This window comes from Hyaena hyaena, unplaced genomic scaffold (assembly GCF_003009895.1).
Source record: "Hyaena hyaena isolate Hyena2069 unplaced genomic scaffold, ASM300989v1 scaffold_376, whole genome shotgun sequence".
Classification (NCBI taxonomy): domain Eukaryota; kingdom Metazoa; phylum Chordata; class Mammalia; order Carnivora; family Hyaenidae; genus Hyaena; species Hyaena hyaena.
Window position 1 is genome coordinate 1,462,140 of NW_024081008.1, and position 22,989 is coordinate 1,485,128.

Here is a 22,989-nt window from a genome sequence, read left to right on the forward strand (position 1 = left end):
ATGATCCAACTCCTCACGTCACCACTCTGTGCACCTGAAACTAACGTAACATCATGTGTCAACTGTACTCAACATAATTAAAGGAAAGAAAACAGCACAGCGCCACCTGTCAAAAGGTAAACACAACAAATGTCTGCTGGTGTTACTGACAAAAAAACATAGGTACTACTCTTACTTCATAAAACAGCATTTTAAAAACAATGTGGTATTATTTACCTCTGATGATTTTGGGGTTCTCTCTCTGAATCTTCAATAAAATATCTCCAAAAGGTTGTCATTTAATATATTTTTGAATTCCCAAGTATTGTGTAGCTGACTATCTCACACAGCAGCTCACTCCATTTTAAATGTATCTAATGGTTGGAAAGTTCCTCTTAATCCCAAACCAAATCTACTCCCTGAAGTGGAATAAATAGTATCTTTCTTCTATTTGATAACTATTCAAATACTTGAAGGCAGTTTCCACATCTTTCTTATGAATATTTTCATGCAAGGCACTTAAAATCTTTTCAATAGTTTTGAGTACTCTGCATGAATGAACGAATATATTTAATATTTAAATCTTAAACCACATTAAGAATGAGTAACACTCAAATTTAAGAAAAAGAACAGGGCTTAGTCAAAACCAAGAATTGAAGATATGGGAAGCCACCAAGGAAATGTTAAATAAGTTTATTGGTAAAATGGAAGTAAGTAGTAAACATATTTGTAGACATCAGAAGAATGTGATATTTGTGCAGGGAAAATAGGAGGAGACAAGAAAGGCGCACTGTCCATTAGATTGGCAAGAAAAACAAGTTTAAAAGGAATTTTTTTTAAGTTTATTTATTTTTGAGGGAGAAACAGACAGAGTACGAGTGAGGGGGGAGGAGCAGAGAGAGAGGGAGACACAGAAACCAAAGCAGGATCCAGGCTCCGAGCTGTCAGCCCAGAGCACAATATGGGGCTCAAACCCACAAACCGTGAGATCATGACCTGAGCCGAAGTCTGACGCCCAACTGACTGAGCCACCCAGGTGTCCCATGAAAAACAAGGTTTTAAAAGTTAGATTGTTCAAGATCATCCAGATAGTAAGTGACAGAGACAGTCTGAAACTGGGAAGCTCTGCTCCAGAGATGACGCTGTTAATCACACACAATACTCCCTCTCAGCACCCCTTCTGCGCTTGCTGGAGGAGGATGCCCAACCAAGACACACTTGGAGCCAACGGTTTCGATCAGAATCAGAATCATTATGCACGACCATAAAATCCACTTCAAAGAAAGAGGGTATACAGTTTAAAGAAGGACTTACAAGTTGCTTCCACAGTCAAGAAGTAAGTCATGATCAGTGTTCTGGAACTCATTTATAACAACTCTCAGAATCCTTGACGGGTAAAGACGTAATGTGAATACAGGAGAAAAGAAAATCCAGGGGCGCCTGGGTGGCTTCGTCGGTTAAGCGTCCGACTTTCGCTCAGGTCATGATCTCGCGGTTCGTGGATTCGGGCCCCGCGTCGGGCTCTGTGCTGACTGCCAGCTCGGAGCCTGGAGCCTGTTTCGGATTCTGTGTCTCCCTCTCTCTCTGACCCTCCCCTGCTCACGCTGTCTCTCTCTCTCCTAGAAATAAATAAAACATTAAAAAAAAAAAAAAAAGAAAATCTAGTCTACTGTGTTTTCGTGCCTCTGACATCTTCAGGAAGAAGGACCACCTAAGCTGCCCTTCCACCACACAGGTAACACAGTAAACGGCAGGCTCCGGGGTGCTCTCTGCATGAATACAGCATGCAGCCTGCCAGGACACCTGATGTGTGTCCTCTTAGGAGACACATCCTGTGGCTGTGGTAACGACACTGACATGTCAGCAACGTTTGTCTAATGATCTTGGAGTATTCAGGTGACTGCCAAGTTCAGTTCCTGCTCAGAGAAAAAAAAAAAAAACGATGTCTAAAGGCACATCCTGGCCTTGTGGTTCAACTGCACTTGCCGGGTTCCCACACGGGCACATAAAAAACGTATAGGCAGAGATACACCTGTCGTTTCAACCAATGCTATTTATAAAAAGGACGAAGTTAAGTATAAAATGAGATACTGAAATATGCACATAGTGTGGACTGACAAGGATTACACTTATGTTTGTACAGAACACAAGTTCCTGGGCAGAAGTTTCTCTATAAATATTTTTTTTACAGGAGAGTAAATGAAAGATCACACAAGACAATTACATGAGAACAGGGATAGAGTTAGTAGATGTGCGGAAGCACGTTAGACTGTTAGTGAGTAACCAGAAAATGACACACAAAAATGTAGCTGCACTACTAAAGATAATCTGAAAAAAAACTATAGAGACTAATTGGCACATGTTACTCCTTTATCAGAGAAACTATTTTTAAATCCAATTATCTAAAACTATATTAAAAAAGAGATTTATAGAAAAAAGTACAAATAAGTATACCAAAATGTTACCGGTGGATATTTCAAAGAAATAATATTAAAAATAGATTTTTTCATGATCTGCATTTTATACGAAGTATAAACTATTTCGTAATAAAAAACATAATAAAAAGATTCCTGTAACAGACTGAAAAATATGATCAAAAATCTTCAGTAGCCAAAAAAATACGTAGCTTTATTCATTAAAAAAAATAAAAGAAAAAAGACAAAAGGAAATTAAACTGAATGCCCCAATGTTCATAGCAACACTATCAACAATAGCAAACTATGAAGAGAGTCTAACTGTTCACCAACTGATGAATAGATAAAGAAGATGTGGTATACATACATAATGGAATACTACTCAGCCATAAAAAAGAATGGAATCTTGCCATTTGCAATGACATGGATGGAGCCAGAGTATATTATGGTAAGTGAGATAAGTCAGTCAGAGAAAGAACAAATAACATATGATTTCACTCATATATGGAACTTAAGAAAGAAAAAAACCTGAACATTCGGGGGCAAAAAAGGAAAGACAAACCAAGAAACAGACTCTTAACTATAGAGAACTGATGTTTACCAAAGGGAAGGTGGGTGGGGGGAGGGGCACAACAGGTGATGGGGATGAAGGAGAGAACTTGTTGTGATGAGCACTGGGTGATGCACGGAAGTGTTCCATCACTGTATTGTACACTTCAAGCTAATATTAGATGTTAACTGGAATTTAAATTAAAACTTAAAAAAAATAGAGAGTATATAATACACTGGTATATATTTTTTCTTTCTTTTACTAATTCCTTTAAAAGAGCAAATATAGAGTTATAATTATTATATGTAATTATTATCTTATACATAATAATCACAATTATTACATATTACTAGGTTTATAACATGTAAACTGCACCATAAAAGGTGGTGGGAGAGGAGGAATGGAACTATGTAAGAACAGAGCTGTCTACCAACACCAGGGCAGTATTAATTTGAAAGAGCTTGTAACAATGTAAATTATGCATTGTAATCTCTAGAGCATACACTAATAAAATAACTTGAAACTATGTTTGTAAAATTAATAAGGAATTAAGGTATTGTGCTAAAAATATTCATTTAATGCAAAAGAATCCTTTTTGAAAGATGAGCATGGGAACAAAGAAGCATGAGACACATCAAAAACAAAACAGTAGATGTAATTCCAAACAAGTCAACAATTACATTAAATGTGAATACACTACAATCTGATCTAAAGGCAGAGATTATCAGAGTGTATTAAAGAAGTGAAAGTGAACTTTATCTGTAAAAAACACCCTTCAGATTTCAAGACAAACACGGGTTGAAAGTGAAAAGATAAAAAAAATTTTTTTAAGATATACCATGCAAACAATGTCTATTTATCATTTAAAGAAAAAAATAGTAACAATCCTACACAAAGTATTTCAGAAAATGAATAAAAACAAACACTTCCCAACTCATTCTCTGAGGCCAAAGACATTGCAAAAAAAATTTTTTAATGAAAAATTCCATACCCCACTATCTCTCATGAACAAGATACTTAACAAAATATCAGCAAACCAAATTTAGCAACATATAAAAAGGTTTATAACTTATAAACATGACCAAGTGGGATTTATCTCAAGATTTTGAGTTCAACATCAGGAAATCTCATATTAAGAGAAAGGCAAAACCACATGATCATCTCAATAGATAAAATAGACTGGACACAATCTAACACCTATTCATGAAACATCTCAAAAACCTATGAAAAGAAAGGAATCTTCTCCATCTGATTAAGAACATAAATAATCTACAGCTAACATCACATGCAGGGTAAAAGGCTGAATGCTTTCCTTTTTAAGTTCAGAAACAGGCAAGGATATCCACTATCACCACTTCCATTCAACACTGTACTAAACACTCTAGCCAGAGCAAAGGTAAGGAGAGAGAGGAGGCAGGGAGAGATACAGGGAGGGAGATAGACAAAAAAAAGACACATTAAAAAGGAAAAGGGACAACTATCTTAACTCTCAGATTACATGACCCCCTATGTAAAAAATCCTGAAGACTACCCCCACCCCCAAAAAAAGCATTTTTTTCTATCCTGTAATATTAAACTATTCTGGGTTTAATAAGATCAGAGGACTCAAAATCAATATAGAAAAATAATTTGTATTTCTATATAAAAATACCGTTTAAGAACGTTGTCGTTGTGGTATCAAGAAACAAAACACAAAACAAAAAGCAAAAAAGTGTAAGGCCTGTCCACTGCAAATGATAAAATCTTTGTTGACGAAAATTAAAGAAGATCTAAATTAACTGAGTCTTGCATTCTTCATGGAATGGAAAACTCAATATTTTAAGACAGCTATTCTTTCTAAATAAACCTAGAGATTCAGTGAAATCCCTATCAAAATACTAGAAGCTATTTGAGAAATTGACATGGGTATCCTAAACTTTATGTAGAAATGCAAAGGACCAAGAATATCCAACACAGCTTTAAAAAAGAGCTAACTTGAAGGATTTAAAATACCCAATTGCAAAATTTATTTTGACACAGTGTTCAAAACACTATGTTATCACCATATGGTTAGGTATTTTTTTAAAATGGAAAAGAACAGAGAGGCAAGAAAAAAATGTATGGTCAATTGATTTGAGACACAGAATCTTAAACAGGCTCTAGGTTCTGAGCTGGTGGTCAGCTCAGAGCCCGACGCGGGGCTCAAACCCACAAACCATGAGATCATGACCTGAGCCAAAGTCTGACACTTAACCAACTGAGCCACCCAGGCGCCCTTTGATTAGACATTTAACCAAAGAAATTATATCAATGGCTAACAAGCACAAGAGAAGATGCTTAACATCATTAGTCACTGGGGAAATGTGACTAAAATCCAAGATACTACTTTACATCCACCAGGATGGTCATGATCAAAAAGAGTGCCAATGCCCAGCGTTGGTGAGAACGTGAAGAAGGGTGAACCCTCATATGCTGGTCAAATGTGAAATGACTTCTTTGTTCAACAACTTGGCAATTCTTTAAAAAGTTAAACATATACCTAGTATATGACACAGCAATTCCTCTGCTCGGATTCTACCAAGGAGAACTGGAAATATATCCAACACCATCACTTATATGCAGATGTTCATTGCAACATTATCCACAACAGCCAAAATCTGAAAACAAGCCAGGTCCATTAACTGGTAAGTGGATAAACAAAACAAAACAAAAACCTCAGTATATATGTGCAGTGGAACTTGGCACTAAAAATGAACAAATTATTCCTACACGCAACACAGACAAACCTCAAAAACATTATGCCAGACCAAAAAAGACTACATATTTGTATGAATATATTTTAAGAAAGGTCTAGAAAGAAATCTATACAGATGTAATTAGGCCGGTGGTTGCCTGAGGTCAGGAATAGGAGCAAGGAATGACCACAAATGGACACAGGAAACTTTGAGGGGAGGAAGCAATGAAGTGCTCTAAAATTCTACTGTTGTCATAGTTGCGCTCTTATACACACTTAGTAAAAATTATTTCACTGTAGGGGCGCCTGGGTGGCTTAGTCGGTTAAGCGTCCAAGTTTCGCTTAGGTCACCATCTCGCAGTTCGTGAGTTCGAGCCCCGCGTCGGGCTCTGTGCTGACAGCCAGCTCAGAGCCTGGAGCCTGTTTCAGATTCTGTGTCTCCCTCTCTTTCTGACCCTCCCCTGCTCACGCTGTCTCTCTCTCTCCTAGAAATAAATAAAAACACTGAAAAAATAAAATAAAAATAAATTATTGCACTGTATACTTATGAAAAATGTTAACATGAATTAAGGGCATCATTACAACTCAGGAGGTAGGCAATGAATTCCAAACAGCTCTTCAGCTTTTAATTTAACGGAGACTGAAAGCTATCAGCTAAAACAAAAGGAGCAATTAAAGAAAGATTCTGAACAATTTGTAACTCAAAGGGCCAATCCCTTCTCTCCTCCAAGAATGTACCACTCTAGCAGTCAGTGATGTCCGATCTATGGTAGGAGCACCTCTTTTGTTAGTTCTGGGTGCAATCTTTCCTGCTAACAAAAATAAAAACATGGTAAAATGGGGACTTGAGGCACGGAGGTCACTATAGTGAATATATAATTCACCATACAACAAATACCTTGTCCTCTCTACAGAATAGAGTAACTGTACGGTAACATACCACTATGCAGGGATTTTAACATTATAGGCATTTAAAGATTGAAAGAACCAGAATGAGCCTCAATAATACGTGTGTCAGAATCCAAATGTGTCCAACCTACTTTAAAAGGCAGTTTATGGTTAGGAAGCAGTTCCCGAGAAAAGTCAAACAAACAAACAAAACCCACAAAAAGTAAAATTCTCATTTATAATTACAAGAGCAAAGCAAACCCCAGATAACTGTGACTCAAGCTATGTCCATGTTCTATAACGCTAATTTACAGAGAAAGCCCTAACGCCATTTTGTCCATCACTAAAATTATTGTTCAATATTTGAACATCTCTAACAGAATGTTTCAATCTGAAGAGAGAAAAAAAATGCTCACATTTTCCCACACTAAACTGAATTGACGGTTGAAGTCAAATGACGTATTCTTGACAGCCAGGTGAAATTTGTCTTTCAGCGGTGTCAACGGCCTGGTGAGATTAATAAATATATTTTCAACTTTTCAATCATCATGTCAGAAGAAAATGGGCACATGTCTAGGAAAGATAAAGGAGTTTGGAAGCTGATCTGACCACAGAAAATCAGAGGTTAATTGTTTATTCTTTTAAAATTATTTCCCAGCATTTGTTTGGTGGCTTCTAATTAATAACACAAACGTGAGAATATTTCTAGGGACTGAAAAGGAAATGTATTATTATTTATGTTTTTCCTCAGTTCCACCTATGAGAACACAAGTGAAAATGAGTAACAATGCCATTGCTCTGTTGTAGGGATGATGTACTTCAAAAGCTGGACTCTTTCCACAATATTATTAAAGTTCTTTGAAGCATTGCTACAAAGGAAAAAATGTCAAAAGAACTCATGTTATTTATTGTTCCTCAAATCCACTGCTATTTCAGGTTGTGCCTAAGCTAACCAGTCTGTTTTATCTTGGAAGCCACTGGCACAGCAGAGCACTAGGGCATATGTACATAAAAGATATTAGTAAGCACAGGTAGTAAAAACTTGATTCCAAACTTTAGTGAATCTGAAAATGAAGACAAGAACGATCTATAAAAAACAAGCAGATCCTCAAGTCATATTTTAGGGAGTTGTTCTACTGGTAGGCTTGCTATTTCTCTAGAATTATCAAACCTACTCATGTCCAGTACTGTCTTTTCTAAGGCCAGAACTGAGGAGGAGAATGGAAAGGAGGGAGGTTACAAGTGTGAAGAACAAAAATAATAATCATGGCTTACACTGGAGCTGAAGATAGAAAAATTTTACATGGATTGTCATTTAATCCTCACAAGAAAAGTGTTTGAGGTAGGCAGCCTAAGCTGTCAGAGAATTACTTTAACTCAGTCCCAATAATAGGATAACTCTTCATGGTTGAAAAGTCAGAGTCCTCTGTGCTTCTCTTTGAAATTGCCTGAATTCATTGAATCAGAGGGATGATATCAAGTTTCATGACCAACTGACTTTCTGTAAATGTATACATGTTAAAGATGACTTATCAAGGAGTATAAATACTAATTATTCATCTGGGTTTCCTAATTTCCAGATGAATTAACCTGAGGCTCAGATTACAGGGATTTACTAAAATCATGGTACTAGAGATGCCTCACACTGAGGCTACCTTCACTTCCTCACACACCATGACCTTATTGCGGAGAAGGAAGCCATGGGCCATTCCTCCGGTTTCTAACAGCCCTATTTCCACACGTGGCTCCCTCCATACAAAGAGGCTTTGGAATCTATGTCAATACATTAGGTTTATAGGACTAGATATAATCCCCCAAGTAGCACACTGTACCGCAACGAATTTCCTCTAAAACTCACCACAAGGCCTCCAAAGACTGACATGACCAACTTCCAAATCCTCCGAACAGTTAGATTTGAATGACCTAAATACGCATGCACAAATTAAAACAGATTCATAATTTACCATTAATTCCCAACACTGAATCTATTCTTTTTTAAATAATGAACTAATTCATTCATATTTAATGTCCGATATCTGATAAAGAAACATTATGAAAAGAAGGTGAGCTTTAAGGAAAGATAAAAATACAGGAATGCCAAATGGAAGGAGAGGAAAAGAGAGAGAAGAGACTAGGTAAGGCGAGGGTGATCACTTAGAAGATGCAGAGGGAGTCAAACAAAGGGATTCCAAGTTTGGTCAATCCACCTGAAAGAGTCTCTCCTGACCTCTAAAGTCTGCTGAAATGAAGCCTACCAATGATTACTGCATATGATATGCATATGATGCCTCTCGGTGATATTCTCCCTCCTGGTCTCCGTAACTCATTACTGCACAATTAAGATGCAAATTCTCTGAACTAGGATGGTGGCTTTCTGTTCCATTAGTATTTCACCAAACTGCTCACAAGCATGTTCTCCTTCTCATCACACGGTTAACCAGTGACACACAACACTGAATGACAAAGATCCTGTTTAGCAAAAGCATTACAGTTTGTTCTGCAAATGACATACTGTCATTCGGCTACACGATTAGCTCGTGGTTTTCATTTTGTGGGTATTTGGCATTGTGTTTTGTTTCTTTGGACAGCAGGTACTAAATGCACAGCCCAAACAGTTAAATTATCACGAAAGCCTTCACTGCTGGACCAAGGGATATCCTAAATTATTTATAAATGGCACTTTCTTGGGGCGCCTGGGTGGCTCAGTTGGTTGAACATTCAATTTTGGCTCAGGTCATGATCTCACAGCTTGTGAGTTTGAGTCCTGCATCAGGCTCTGTGCTGACTGCTCAGAGCCTGGGGCCTGCTTCGGACTGTGTGTCGCTCTCTTGCTCTGACTCTCCTCAGCTCATGCTCTGTGTCTCTCTCTCAAGAATAAATAAAACATTAGACAAAAGTTTTAATAAAAAAATAAAAATAAAAATAGCACTTTCTTATCAAAGCCCCATAAACAATTAGAAACTTCAGACAACATGGAGTTATTTATTAACAAGAACAGCTATTATGGGGAAAATAATGAATAATAAGGTCAAATTTATCAAGCGAATCCTAATTTTTAACCCTGGTTTTCTTTCTGCTTTCCACGTGTTAAGAAAATACAAATTAGGGATCTGGAAACACAGTAACTCAAAAATGTTATTCCTCTGGTTAAGACTCATGCCATAATGTCACTGACTACACTTCCAGTTGGGGCCAAAAAGAGCCTCCTAAATGTCCCCTTCTGGCAAAGCCAGGTAAACAAGCAGGAATGTCAGCCTAACGATGGCAGGATTGCTGTCCTGTTCTAAGTACAAATCCTGCCAATTGCTTTATTTTCAAGTGGTCACTGCCATGTTTAAGTTATAATGGCATCTTCTCAATGAGCACATTTTCCTATTATTGGAATTGGCAGGGGGCCTTGACATGGGAGTCATTATTTCATTATATCTATTCCTCACCCTGGTATACAAATTAAATAGAAATACAAGCCAGATGAAATGGGGGGGGGGGGGAATCTGAAGCAATAACTATAAATTGAATTAATTTTTCTCAAATCTACAAATATATAAAGCACTTAACATTGGTAATAATATATTCGACTTCAGGCACATTGCCAAAAATATAACTTCAATTTTAAAGGCCAAAACTGCTCACACCCTTCTAGCCAAACACTTCACTTCTGTAAAACAGAACTGACAGTTTTAATATTCTCTAAATTAAAAGGACAGAATAATTCCAATTTTAAATCAACTACAAATAGAGACAAAAACATACACTAAACAACTTCCCTCTCTTGCAAAGAGCTTCAAGAAGGGATAGCAATCAGGGCACCTGGGTGGCTCAGTTGGTTAAGCATCTGACTTCAGCTCAGATTATGATCTCATGGCTCATGGGTTCGAGCCCTGCATTGGGCTCTGTGGTGACAGCTCAGAGCCTGGACCCTGTTTCAGATTGTGTGTGTGTCTCTCTCTCTACCCTCCCCAACTCGTGCTCTGTCTCTCTTTGTCTCAAAATTAAAGGGAAAAAAAATTTTTAATTAAAAATAAAAAAGAAGGGATAGCAATCACTGAACATATAAATACATATAATAAATATGTGAAAAATATTATTTAAAACACCATGTGTAATCAAACAGAAATAACAACAATTCATTCAGACTAAAATATCAAAGTGTGCCAAGCTGGAACTTTCAGGTTTATCCTTAGATGCTTTCGAATCACTGGGGTGCCTGGGTCTGACTTCGAAGTGTCTGACTTCGGCTCAGGTCATGACCTCATGGTTCATGGGTTCGAGCCCCATGTCGGGCTCTGTGCTGACAGCTAGCTCAGAGCTTGGAGCCTGTTTCAGATTCTGTGTCCCCGCCTCTCTCTCTGACCCTCCCCTGCTCACGCTGTCTCTCAGAAATAAATAAAACATTAAAATAAATAAATAAATAAATAAATGCATGCTTTCACATCACTGAATCTAAATAATGAAAACAACACTGTATGAGTTTCCTAAATCACAGGATCCAGTCATCCTGAATAAATGGGCATCATTCCCTGTTTCTCAAGAATTTTATTTAAAATATTTCCATTGAATTTCAAAATTATAAAAAGCAGTTCTAAAACAAATGCTACCGAAAATCCTCAAAAATGTCTTTGGCTCTGTTTTCAGAGGGCTAGTCCCTCATTTACTTATCATGGCAGGCCTGCCAGAATGCATGAGTACTCATTCACTGAGTTTTTAATCATCTCTACAACTCATCTTTCCTTTAGCCTAGAGCAGCCTGTTCATTTCCAAAAGCCAACAGCTTTCCCTAAAATGCCTGTGAACGAGCTGAATCATCTAGAGGAACTTTACTTCTTCTTAATCTTTTTTTAACACTTTATTTTTGAGAGACAGAGCAAGAGTGGGGGAGGGGCCAGAGAAAGATGGAGACAGAATCTGAAGCAGGCTCCAGACTCTGAGCTGTCAGCACAGAGTCCAACGTGGGGCTCGGACTCACGAGCCACGAGATCATGACCTGAGCTGAAGTGGGATGCTTAACTGACAGAGCCGTCCAGGCGTCCCATACTTTTCTGATACAAAACACCAGAAAGCTCAACCAGAAGTTGATACACATAAAGGTCTACCAAAGAAGAATGTCGTTTATATAATTTATTTTTGTATTTAGAATAAGAATGACTAATTTTTCTTCACATTTGTATTTTAATGTTGACTTCCTCTAAATTATTTTAACCTGAGGGCATATATTGTGTCAACTATTTTAAGATTCTTCTTTCATCTTTTCACTTCTTAATAACCCGGATTTTCCAAAAAGGGATTCAAAAAAATTGATAATAATTCGTAGTGTTGATGCTGTACTCCAAGCGGTGAGCCTGTTCTAAAGGAATGAGTCTCTGTGTCAGTGCTACAATCTATTGCGAAAAGCAGTCTTGAGGTAGCCACTTAATTTCCAACTTTTAGAAAATCCATTTTTCTGTGTACTGAGACAAAAATAGGATGTAACCCAGACGTTCCTAGACTATGACATTTAGAACAGAGCATATTCAAAGTGGAGCTAGCTTTCCACCCATAGTTATTTAAGGAGAAGACACACAGGCCCCACAATATGGGAATCCATCTTCCCATTTGCCTCATAGTTTGCCTTCAACTGGTGGAAATATTCACGGGTTTACAGGATCAGGTTCTTAGTGAGTCCCATCATTTTTGTAATTACTGTGGCTGGTATTAATAAGCGTCTTCTTTTTATATGCGGAAATAAATTAATGGAAGAGGCAGACACTATGCAAAATGGCTGGGAATACGGCCAAATCTTTTTACATACATCCAGGGACCAGTAATTTTCTAAATGGCACTTTAAGCTCTCTCGCCTAAATAATTACAAGTACTGCAGGCATGCAATTTACGGAAATAATTATGCACTCTGCCAGTCGCCATCACCCATCTCAAGCCCACGGCCACTCACCTTGTCTTTATTTTCAGCGCCGGAAGCCTCAGGCTTGGTCCTGATCACAAACGGGGTGGACAGTCGCAGCAGGACCCTCTCGAAGGCGGCACTGACCTTTGGAGACACGATCTCGAAGCAGTCCTCAAACTTGAGCACTTTGTGGGTGTCGCACCGCAGCTGTTTCCGCAGGCCTTCCCCCAGCTGCAGGACGGACATGTGGGCGTCGAACATCAAGTGGAAAGGGAAGGCCCTGCAGAAAGTGCTGATGCTGATTCTGAGGTCCGCAGGGTCTCGGGAGGCTCCCCGGGGGAGGTTCTTTGTGGCGTTAGTATTGTCACATTCTTTGATGAGGAAGGTGAGACAGCTACAGTTGCCCGGGTTGGAGCCATCAGAGCACAGTTTCTCACTGGCCACTTGCTCCACGTCCACATCCAGCCGGTAGATCTTCTTTCCCGCAGCCTTGATCATGCCCAGCATCGCAAAGCCCACGACGTGGTGAGGATGGAAGTAGTGAAGCAGAAGGGCATCTTCTGCGAGCTCCTTGCATAGGAAGGACGGCGACTCCAGCGTGGCCTGTTTCCCAAAAGAAGTTCTAATGTGTTCCAACAGCGCATCGAAGCCGTTAAAAAAGTCCTGCAATGTGCCGCCTACAGCTCGAAGGACTCTCTCATTCTCATCAAAGCATATATTAAAGAACTCCTCACCAAATCTTTCTTGAATTTCCTCAAACTTCAAACCTAGGGGTAAATGGGAAGCAAATGTCAGTCAAGTGCAATAAAATAATTGAATTTATAGCTTTTTAAAAATGCTCATCAAATGAGGTAACTAGTGAGAGAAGCTAGAGAGGTATTTCCCTTGAGCCCACAGATCCCCAAAGAGATTAATTCATTTTGAGTTAGAGAAAGAAAATTTCAATTCATCTTCCGGGGACTTCTAAAATGTTGATGAGCATAAGCTTCCTTGAAACTTTGTTTGTTTGCTTTTGTTTTTAAGTAGGCTTTACTTTTTAGAGAAGTTTGAGATTCACAGCAAAAGTGAGCGGAAAGTACAGATATTTTCCATAGAACCCTCTTCCCGCAAACACACAACCCCTTCCCCCACCCCGACACACACACACACACACACACACACACACACACACACACACACAGTCAGTCATGCACTACAGTGGCCCATCTGTTACAACCAATGAACTACAATGACAAAATGCCATCACTCAGAGTCGGTACTGTACAGTAAGTAGAGTTTGCTCTTGGTGTTGTACGTCCTTGGGCTTGGACAAAGGTCTAAGGGTACGTGTCCACCATTACAGCATCACACAGAGTAGTTTTGTGGCACTAGAAACCCTCCGTGCTCTGCCTGCTCTCCTCAACCCCCTGTAGTACCAACTTTCTAAATGTTGCTAATTTAGATGCTTGCTTTTCTTCTCAATCCCCTACTCCATTTGCCGTAATTAGCACGCAAACAAGATCCTTTTCTTAATGGTTTCCCACATCAATAAAGAAAATTTTTAGAAGCAGCCATCAAATAGTTTCTCTATTGTGCCCATCCACCATTACTATCTGACTTATCACAGTTCTTCTGTTAAGTGGGAAATGTCAACCAGAGAGGGAACTTATGGTACCTGAGCAAAGAAAGTATCAGATTATCAAGTGTCAATAGAAGGAATTTAGACCCCAAGGAGAGAGGGACAAAACAAGAAAATAAAAATGGCAGAACTGTGGACTGGTTTGCATTCTTTCACCCACAAAACTGACAGTAACCGAGAGTCTAGAGTTAAAAGTCTCTGTCTTCCCGGTTCACACTCACTCCCACCTGCGACGGCAAGAGGAACTCTGTCTTATAGTGATGGAGGTATAATGAAAAGCAATTACATACATACACACAGTGCATTATGTAGAAATTAGAACCAGAATCACATGTGATCTACTTAGATACACCCTTAAGGATGATCTGAGGGAAAATATGGAGGAAATTTATGGTCCAGAGAGGAAGGATACACCACCTAAGTATGAGTTCAGTGTGTATGCTAAAGGAAATTTCTATACAGAGCCAGTCTATTGCTTCTCTTTTGACTTTGGCTAAAATCAACACATTTAACTTCATACATTCACATTTTCTTGTCTTGTCTACTCTATCTTCTAAGGAAGTCCTGAAGATAAGGCAGGACCGGGGGGGGGGGGGGAACCCCACAGGTCACTCTGCTAGTGTCCAATTCAAAGACAGAGCCATCTTGGCTGTCTATGGCTTGATTTGCTATCTATTATTACCTTTATTATTCCCTAAGAGTGCTCCCCATGAAGAAATCAGGGAATAAAGCAGAGTCAACACTTCTATTTGAAAAACACACCAAATTTTTTTGAGAGGGTGCTAGAGAGTATAAACGTTGTGACAGTCAAGTGAAGAAGTCAGTTGGGCCAAAAACAAGTTCTTAATATCAACATAAAATGAAAAAAATAAAAAAGAAAAGAAAAAGAAAACCTAAGTGAAAAAGAGTCCTTTTATTAAGAAGAATTTCACATTAATTTTAGTTTTGTAGGTTTGACATTTGAGTCAAGGTGACGAAGCCACCTATCAAGATAAAAGCATGAGCACACATCTTCGTGGTCATGGTACAAGAATTGTCCTCCAACACAGGGGCTGCAATCACAAACTGTAAGGCCAGCCCAACTGATGATAATAGCATTTATTTGTCCAGTTCTCTAGTGTGGAAGAAAAAAGCAAGGTGGATGACACTCACTGTGATTTGGCTTCTGTTCCTACAGCTCTTCTGAAACTACTTTTGCCATTTCTTCAACCAACACTTACTGTTTTATCCCTGCCTTAGTTAACCTGGTTTGTTGTTTTTCTTTTAATTTCACTGTACTGATCATCTCATCCTCCAAAACCTCCCTTCTCTCTCGGCTTCTAAAAACATACCCTCTTGGTTTGATTACTGTCTGTCTGAAAACTCCTTCACTAAAATGTCTGCTGAGACCAAATCCCTGTGTCACCATTGCTATATAACTACAGAGCCCTAATGCAAACTAAAGGTATATCCCTTCAAAGGCCATGTTCTTGGTTGCTATGAAGTTTTTCATTACAAAATTCTAATTAAAATTGAATTCAAAATAAATAAAAATTCCTATAAGCTGACTATACTCCCTGAACTACAGAATTCCATGTGTCACTAAAACACCCCATGAATTGCTTCTATACTTTGAAGAGTTTGATCCTAAAAGGACTCAGAGTCTTTATGCACAGAAAAGAAAAAGAGAATTTCTTCTAACTTGCTTTTTTCATAACATTGCAAACACCCTCAAAGTTATTAACGGCAAAGATTAAACATAATATAGTGAGCTTATGTTCCATTTCCATTGCTAGAATCCCGAAAAATCATCTGGAAAATAACAAGTAAATTGACCAGGAGCACAAAATAAAAACTACTCTGTGAGTACAGCATTCCATCCATTAGGAATCCCTGCTGTCTTACAAAGCCTTTCGGTACTTTAGGGTACAAGGGTTGTTAATCCTCAAATAATGACACCAAGGCCTGCCAGGATACTAGAGCGACTTGTACCAATCTAGAAAAGCTACGGTGTTTTTACTATTACACTCAAAATACTATACATGGTCATTCTAGAGAATCACAATACTCAATTAACTAAGAAAGATTTTGGGGGGCACCTGGGTGGCTCAGTCCGTTAAGGGTCCAACTCTTGATTTTTGGCTCAGGTCATGATCTCATGGTTTGTGGGTTCCAGCCCCACATCAGGCTCTGTTCTGAAAGCATGGAGCCCGCTTGGGATTCTCTCTCTCTCTCTCTCTCTCTCTCTGCCCCTCCCCCACTCGCTCACACTTGCTCTCTTTCTCAAAATAAACATTTTAAAAAATGTTTTATTCATTTTTGAGAGAGAGAGAGAGAGAGAGAGACAGCATGAGCAGGGGAGGGGCAGAGAGAGAGGCAGACACAGAATCTGAAGCAGGCTCCAGGCTCTGAGCTAGCTGTCAGCACAGAGCCCAACGCGGGGCTCAAACCCACCAACTGTGAGATCATGACCTGAGCCGAAGTCAGACACCCAACCGACTGAGCCACTCAGGTGCCCCTCAAAATAAACATTTAAGAAAAAAGACTTTTGTTCTCACAGTTATTAAACTGTGCAGGATCACGAAAGAAAAAAAAAGTCCTTAAAGTTGGCAACAGGTAAAACTCAGGAAAGACCACTGTAACTTTTACAAATAGTTTCATTTTAAACCTTATCTCAAAATTCAGAAAGCACAGAGAAAGCAGTTCAGCTCAGAGAAGTAGTACAGTTCTCACTTCCAATATTCTGCCTACGAAGGTGCAACCTCCCTGCTTAAAGTAAATCACTTGAAACATAGAGACCATGCTCATCTGTTCATATTAAAAGATGCTATGACAGCTTGACCTTTGGGTCTAAAAGAATATGTTCCTGTAGAGGCAAAACTTATAATAAATCTGCTTTCATTAACAAGTAAGTTCAAATTTTAAATTACTGTTGGAGCACCTGGATGGCTCAATCAGTTCAGCACCCAACTTCGGCTCAGGTCATGATCCCACAGTTCATGGGTTTGAGCCCCACATCGGGCTCTGGGCTGAGAGCTCAGAGCCTGGAGCCTGCTTCAGATTCTGTATCTCCTTGTCTCTCTGCCCCTCCCCTGCTCAGGCTCTGTCTCTCAAAAATGAATAAAAATGTTTAAAAAAAATTGAGTTAGTCTTGATTCACCTCTTTAGAAAAATGAATAGCCTAAATGTGACATCCTTTACCTGAAAATGCAATAACCTTTGCCATGAATCTTTATGCTTCATTTGCTAACCATCTGACATCACATCGTGCACTTAAGGACAAAAAGACATTAGCTCGTTTATGTCTGCTTACCCATCACTAGCGTAATGCTGGCTCCTGGAAACAAAGACTTCATTCATAGAACCTAAGCTTTCAGTGTGACTGGGCGGCTCAGCCAGTTAAGCGTCCAACTCTTGATTTTGGCTCAGGTCATGACGTCACAGTTCCTAGGTTCCAACACCGCATAAGGCTGCCAGCACAGACTGCGCTTGGGATTCTCTCTCCCTCTCTTTCTCTGCCCCTCCCCCACTCATGTTCCCTCCCTCCCTCTCTCTCAATCTCTCAAAATCTAAGCTGGGGCACTTGGATGGCTCAGTTGGTTAAGTGGCCAACTTCAGCTCAGGTCATGATCTCACAGTTTGTGGGTTCGAGCCCCGTATAGGGCTCTGTGCTGACAGCTGAGAGCCTGGAGCTGTTTCAGATTCTGTGTCTCCCTCTCTTCTGCCCCTCCTCCACAGACACTCTACCTCTACCTCTCTCCCTCAAATAAATAAAAACATTAAATAAATAAACAAAAATTTAAAAAATATGATATCTGTCCTCCTCTGACTGACTTATTTCATTTTACTGGTGAAAAATGTTAAGAAATTTGCCCACGTTCTCACAACTATAGGTAGTAAAGCTAAGTCTCAAGGTAAAGTCTGTCTGATACCACACCTTGTGAAATAAACACAGTATCGAAAGAGTAAAACATCTGTGCAAGGGGAAAAAATGCACGTCTTGCTCATTGTTATATAATCAATGACTAGCGTTCTGCCTGACATTTAGTAGGTGCTTAATAAGTATTAGCTGGATGTTTAATGAATTAATCACTGAAGTCAACAGAAAGGAGTTATAAGGAGCAGTCAACAGCTATCAAATGTCAACACAAAGTCAATTAAGAGAAGGACAGAAAACTGTAAAATGGATTGGTCAGCACTGTGGGGGCCTTTGACAGCAATTTCAGGGGAAGACTGAGGGCAGACTATGGGTGTAAGGGGTTAAGGAGTGTGTGACAGGTAAAGAAACAAATAGTTTTCAGCTGAATTAATATTATTATTGGAGAGCTAAAATTACTTACTTCATAACACTAACAAATCTTAACTCTATACTTGGAAAAGGAAATACTACCTTCACTGGGAACTAAGTAATTAGAGAGAGATAGCACCAAATACACGGCGTTATACATTTAGGGTCCTGGAATGCCGAGGGGAAGATCTATCAATAAAAGAGTGAAATAAGTAGAGTTTTTTTAGATACAGAGATCATCGTGGTCACCCAGCAAGGGCACTGGTCCCCACTAACATGTAATAACACCAAAGCAGCAAGTGTACCCCTATGTGGCTTAAGTTCCAACTGAGGAGCTGAATACCTACCAGCTACTCACTTCTGTGAGCTACAGACACCCCATAATTATCTTTTAATCATTTAGGCTTCATCGACCTTGCATCTAAGTAATGTAACTCAAGCACAACTATATCTCAAATCCAAACTGTAAAGAAATTTCAGTATTTTAAGGAGATAATGATCATTTTAGAGAAACCATTTTTTCAGCTTTCCTTCCTCTGCTTTTACTGACATGTAACATTGTACAACTTTAAGGTGTACAAAGTGTTCTTTTGATACATTTGTATACTGCAAAATGATTACCCCCATAGTGTTAGCTAACACTTTCATTACGCCACGTAATTACCTTTTGTTTTGTTTTTTTTTTTGGCAGTGAGAATATTTAAGATCTACTCTCTTAACAACATGCAAGTATATAACACATCATTGTTAACAATGATCAGAAAGCTGTTCAACAGATCCAAGAATGTGTTCATCTTCTAACTGGCAGTCTGTACCCTTTGACTAACATCTTCCCAACTCCTCTACCTCCCAGTCCCTGGGAACTACTAATCTATGAGTTTGGCATTTTAAGATTCCAAAAAGAAGTGACAGCATATAGGATTTGTCCAGAAACAATACTTTTATCTAGGAAGACCCTAAGGTTTTTGTCAGTTAGTTTGAAACCCAGATGACACTTTAATAAAAAATATTACTCTAGTGTCTTGCCAACCTACAAAGAAATGACTGAAGTTGCTCTCGCTCTCCCAGGGGAAACTTAACGGTAAATACAATATGTTATATGTCCAAATAAAAACAAAGGAGAAAGGCTCAAAAGAAACGTTACTGGAATTGGAAGGCAGGATGCTCAGTGAAATGAGTCAGTCAGAGAAGAACAGATATCATATGTTTTCACTCCTATGTGAGTCTTGAGAAGCTGAACGGAAGACCATGGGGGAAGGGAAGGGGAAAAAATAGATACAAACAGAGGGAGGGAGGCAAAACACAAGAGACTCTTAAATTCAGAGAACAAGCTAAGGGTGGATGGGGGCGGGGGAGAGGGGAAAACTGGTGATGAGCACTTGTGATGAGCACTGGGTGTTGTGTGTAAGCCAATTTGACACTAAATTATATTCATAAGGAAAAGAAAAAAGAAAAAGAAATGCCACTGCCTGGATTGTAATTTTAAAGTAAAATGTCTTCAATCTGATCTAGCACTACAGTTTTATTTGAATCTCTGTTGGGGGGATATAAAACCTTTGTGGTTTCAGGATAGTCTCTAGTTAAGTAAGTAACAGTATTGGGACAATAGTGAAAAGAAAGATCCTTATCAATCTTGGTCTTAATCTATGAAGAGTTAAACGATGCGTTTCTACTATTTTAGAGGCAAATAATTCTCCTTTTACTGCATTTGTGGCATCTCTGCCCTTCTCCAAAAAACACAACCATGTCACATATTTATTTTTAAATATAGGTGAAACAAAATTAATTAATAGTTTCAAATCTTATGACAAACGTAAAGAAAAGAGAACATACATTCGGATTCTTAAAAAAACAGGATTTCAATATTTTTGAGCTAACAAAGAATTTGCTAACCATAGGGGAACCCTCTAATATATTTAAGATTAATTATTGAATACCCAAAGGAATAGGTATTACCAGAGGCATATTAAGTGCTTCAGGGACATTTGTGATGGTTAGGTTTAAAGTTTTTAATTTTGAGAATATGCTCAGATATGCTTTAAAATATGCATAGGATATAAATTTTAATAGTGAGAAATACGGCATAGTGGAGGTGAAGCCAGCCTCTTTATAGTCTGGGATAGATTTTTCAGCAAGAAACTGCATCTAAAAAGTAGAGCATCCTCTAGAAATGATGAAGTAGAGATTAACTGGGTGTCAAATGCTGTATGACTGGAAATTTTTAATATGGAAGTTAAGTGATAAATCTGTTTTATTTTTAAATGGAGCATCATAAAATTCCCCTCCCGTTTCTTCAGTTGTTCCTCTTTCCTTTCAAACAGCAAAGCCTGTCTGTGCGCCTTTCTTGTAAAACACTAGACATTCCCTTGTATTATACATATTTGTCTGGATTCCTCTGTGGACTCTAGAACAGATTTAGTAGTACAACTCGTGAAAAGCACAACCACTAAAAACAGTGTAATCTAGAATTTAAAAAAAAAAAAAACAATGGAAGGAGAAAAATAAAGAAAAAAGAAAAAAGTTACCCCTGAGCTGTAGAAAATCCTGAGTTCTCAGATGGAAAGGCACAAGTTCCAGCCAGATTTGATAACGGTGCACGCGCGCGCACACACACACACACACACACACACACACTCTAATGCTCTGTCTCACACACACTTACACACACATATGTGATAATATGGATATGGGATAATGACAGATTATCTGCAAATTGATAATCTAAGTGTTAAATAAAAAATTCATGAAATAAAGGGAAAGAGAAACTACTGACTCCTACAAGAAGCATTTTTATCCATAATCTGGAGCTAAGCAATCACAGTAAAATCCAGGAGTTGAGAGGCTGGGAAGGAAGGCATTATCGGCATTCTAAAAGCCCCTTCTCTATGGAATTGGGGTGAGTAGAGACAAAACAGAGTCTTAGTAGGGAAATAAGTAAGAATTTGTTTTAAAACCATGAGAAAACACTTGGGTCTAATATGAGGCAATCAGTAATGGGAAAGCAGAGTAGAACTTTCAAATTATGAAGGTAAAAATTTATGTATATATATTTATTTAAGTTTATTTATTTTGAGAGAGAGCACGCACATCAGTTGGGGAGAGAGAGAGGGAGGGAAGCAGGGAGGGGGAGACGGAGGGGGAGAGGGAGAGTGAGAGAGAAAGAGAGAGAGAGAGAGAGAGAGAGAGAATATCCCTAGTAGGCTCTGTGCTGTCAGCATGGAGCCCAGCACAGGGCTCAAATTCACAAACCATGAGACCACAACCTGAGCCGAAATCAAGAGCACTCAACCTACTGAAGCACCCACACACCCCTGTATATATATTGATTCAACTTGATCAGTACAGAAAAAAAGAAGGGAAAAGGATGGAAAATGATCAGAAATCAAGATGGAAGAAAGAAAACGAAGTGAATTATGCCTTTCTGTAACTGTAAATAAAACATCCCATCAAATGGCAGGAACTCTCTCTCATCTAGAAGAGGGGGAGTTATAAAAAAAAAGATTTAAAAAATAAAATGTGGTCAATAGGCAAAGAATTCCAAGAAGCTACAAGAAAAATAAGCAAGAAGCAGTATTAATATCAAAGAAGGCAGAATTTAAGTTAAAAATGTGAATCAGGATAAAGAGAGACATAACAAAATCACAAAATACAAAGACCTAAACCAATCAACATTGTAGTTAAATACACAAAGCAAAAACAATTAGAAATTATTTGCTAATGGATACATTTTTTAATGTATTTACATTTAATGTAAATACATTCTAAAATTGATTTAGTGACAGTTGTACAACCTTGAATATACTAAAAGCCCTGAAGAGTACACTTTAAATGGGCATGTTTAAGTTATAAGATACGTGAACTATTTTCAGTAAAGCTCTTATATATTTAAAAATTAAGAATGAAAGAACCCTATGCAATTATTATGAGAAACTTTAATACACATCTCTCAGGATCATATAGATCTAATAGAGAGAAAAGCAAAATCATAGAGAAATTACCTAAACACATAAACAACATAACAATAAATAAACTTAATAAAAATAAAATTATAGTGGAAAACTTTAATGTGTTTTTCAGAACCAAACAGATCAAAGATTAAAAAAGCAAAGTCATTGATTAAATACATATCAACAATAAAAAACAAAAATTGATCACAAAGGTCAGAGGAAAATGAAATTAAAATAACACAAGCAAAAGTCCAAACACATATATGCATAAACACACACACACACACACATGTGCATATAAATACATATGTGTGTACATGTGTGTATATATATATATATTTGCATGTACTTTCATATATGTGTTTGCATACATAGGAAAAATTAAAATATTCCTCAAATACTTGGCCAGAAAATTCCCATAATATATTTTTAAGTAAAGATTTTACAGATCACATTTTCTAATAGTAACAAAAATAATAAATATTTATAAATAACAAAAAGATAAGCAAAAGTCCTATCTATTTAGAAGTTGAGTAATACTCTCTTGAATTAAAGAGAAAATCAAAATTGGAATTATAACTTCTAGAAATCAATGAAGACTACCTCGTACAAATCCTGAGGCAAGGCAAAACTGTACCCAAAATAGGGGCGCCTGGGTGGCTTAGTCGGTTAAGCGTCCGACTTTCCCTCAGGTCATGATCTCACGGTTCGTGGGTTCGGGCCCCGCGTCGG

At 38.2% G+C, this 22,989-nt stretch overlaps 1 protein-coding gene and 1 non-coding gene across 2 annotated transcripts in view; one reads left to right on the forward strand and one right to left on the reverse strand.

The window, feature by feature from the left end:
• GUCY1A2 (guanylate cyclase 1 soluble subunit alpha 2) overlaps positions 1-22,989 on the reverse strand; it is a 296,831-nt gene that overhangs the window by 211,457 nt on the left and 62,385 nt on the right. The window contains exon 4 of the mRNA XM_039250618.1: positions 12,474-13,192. Coding sequence (XP_039106549.1) covers positions 12,474-13,192 — 719 coding nt within the window. The remainder of the gene's footprint in view (positions 1-12,473; positions 13,193-22,989) is intronic.
• Positions 20,476-20,628, forward strand: LOC120244240. The gene has a single exon (XR_005531514.1).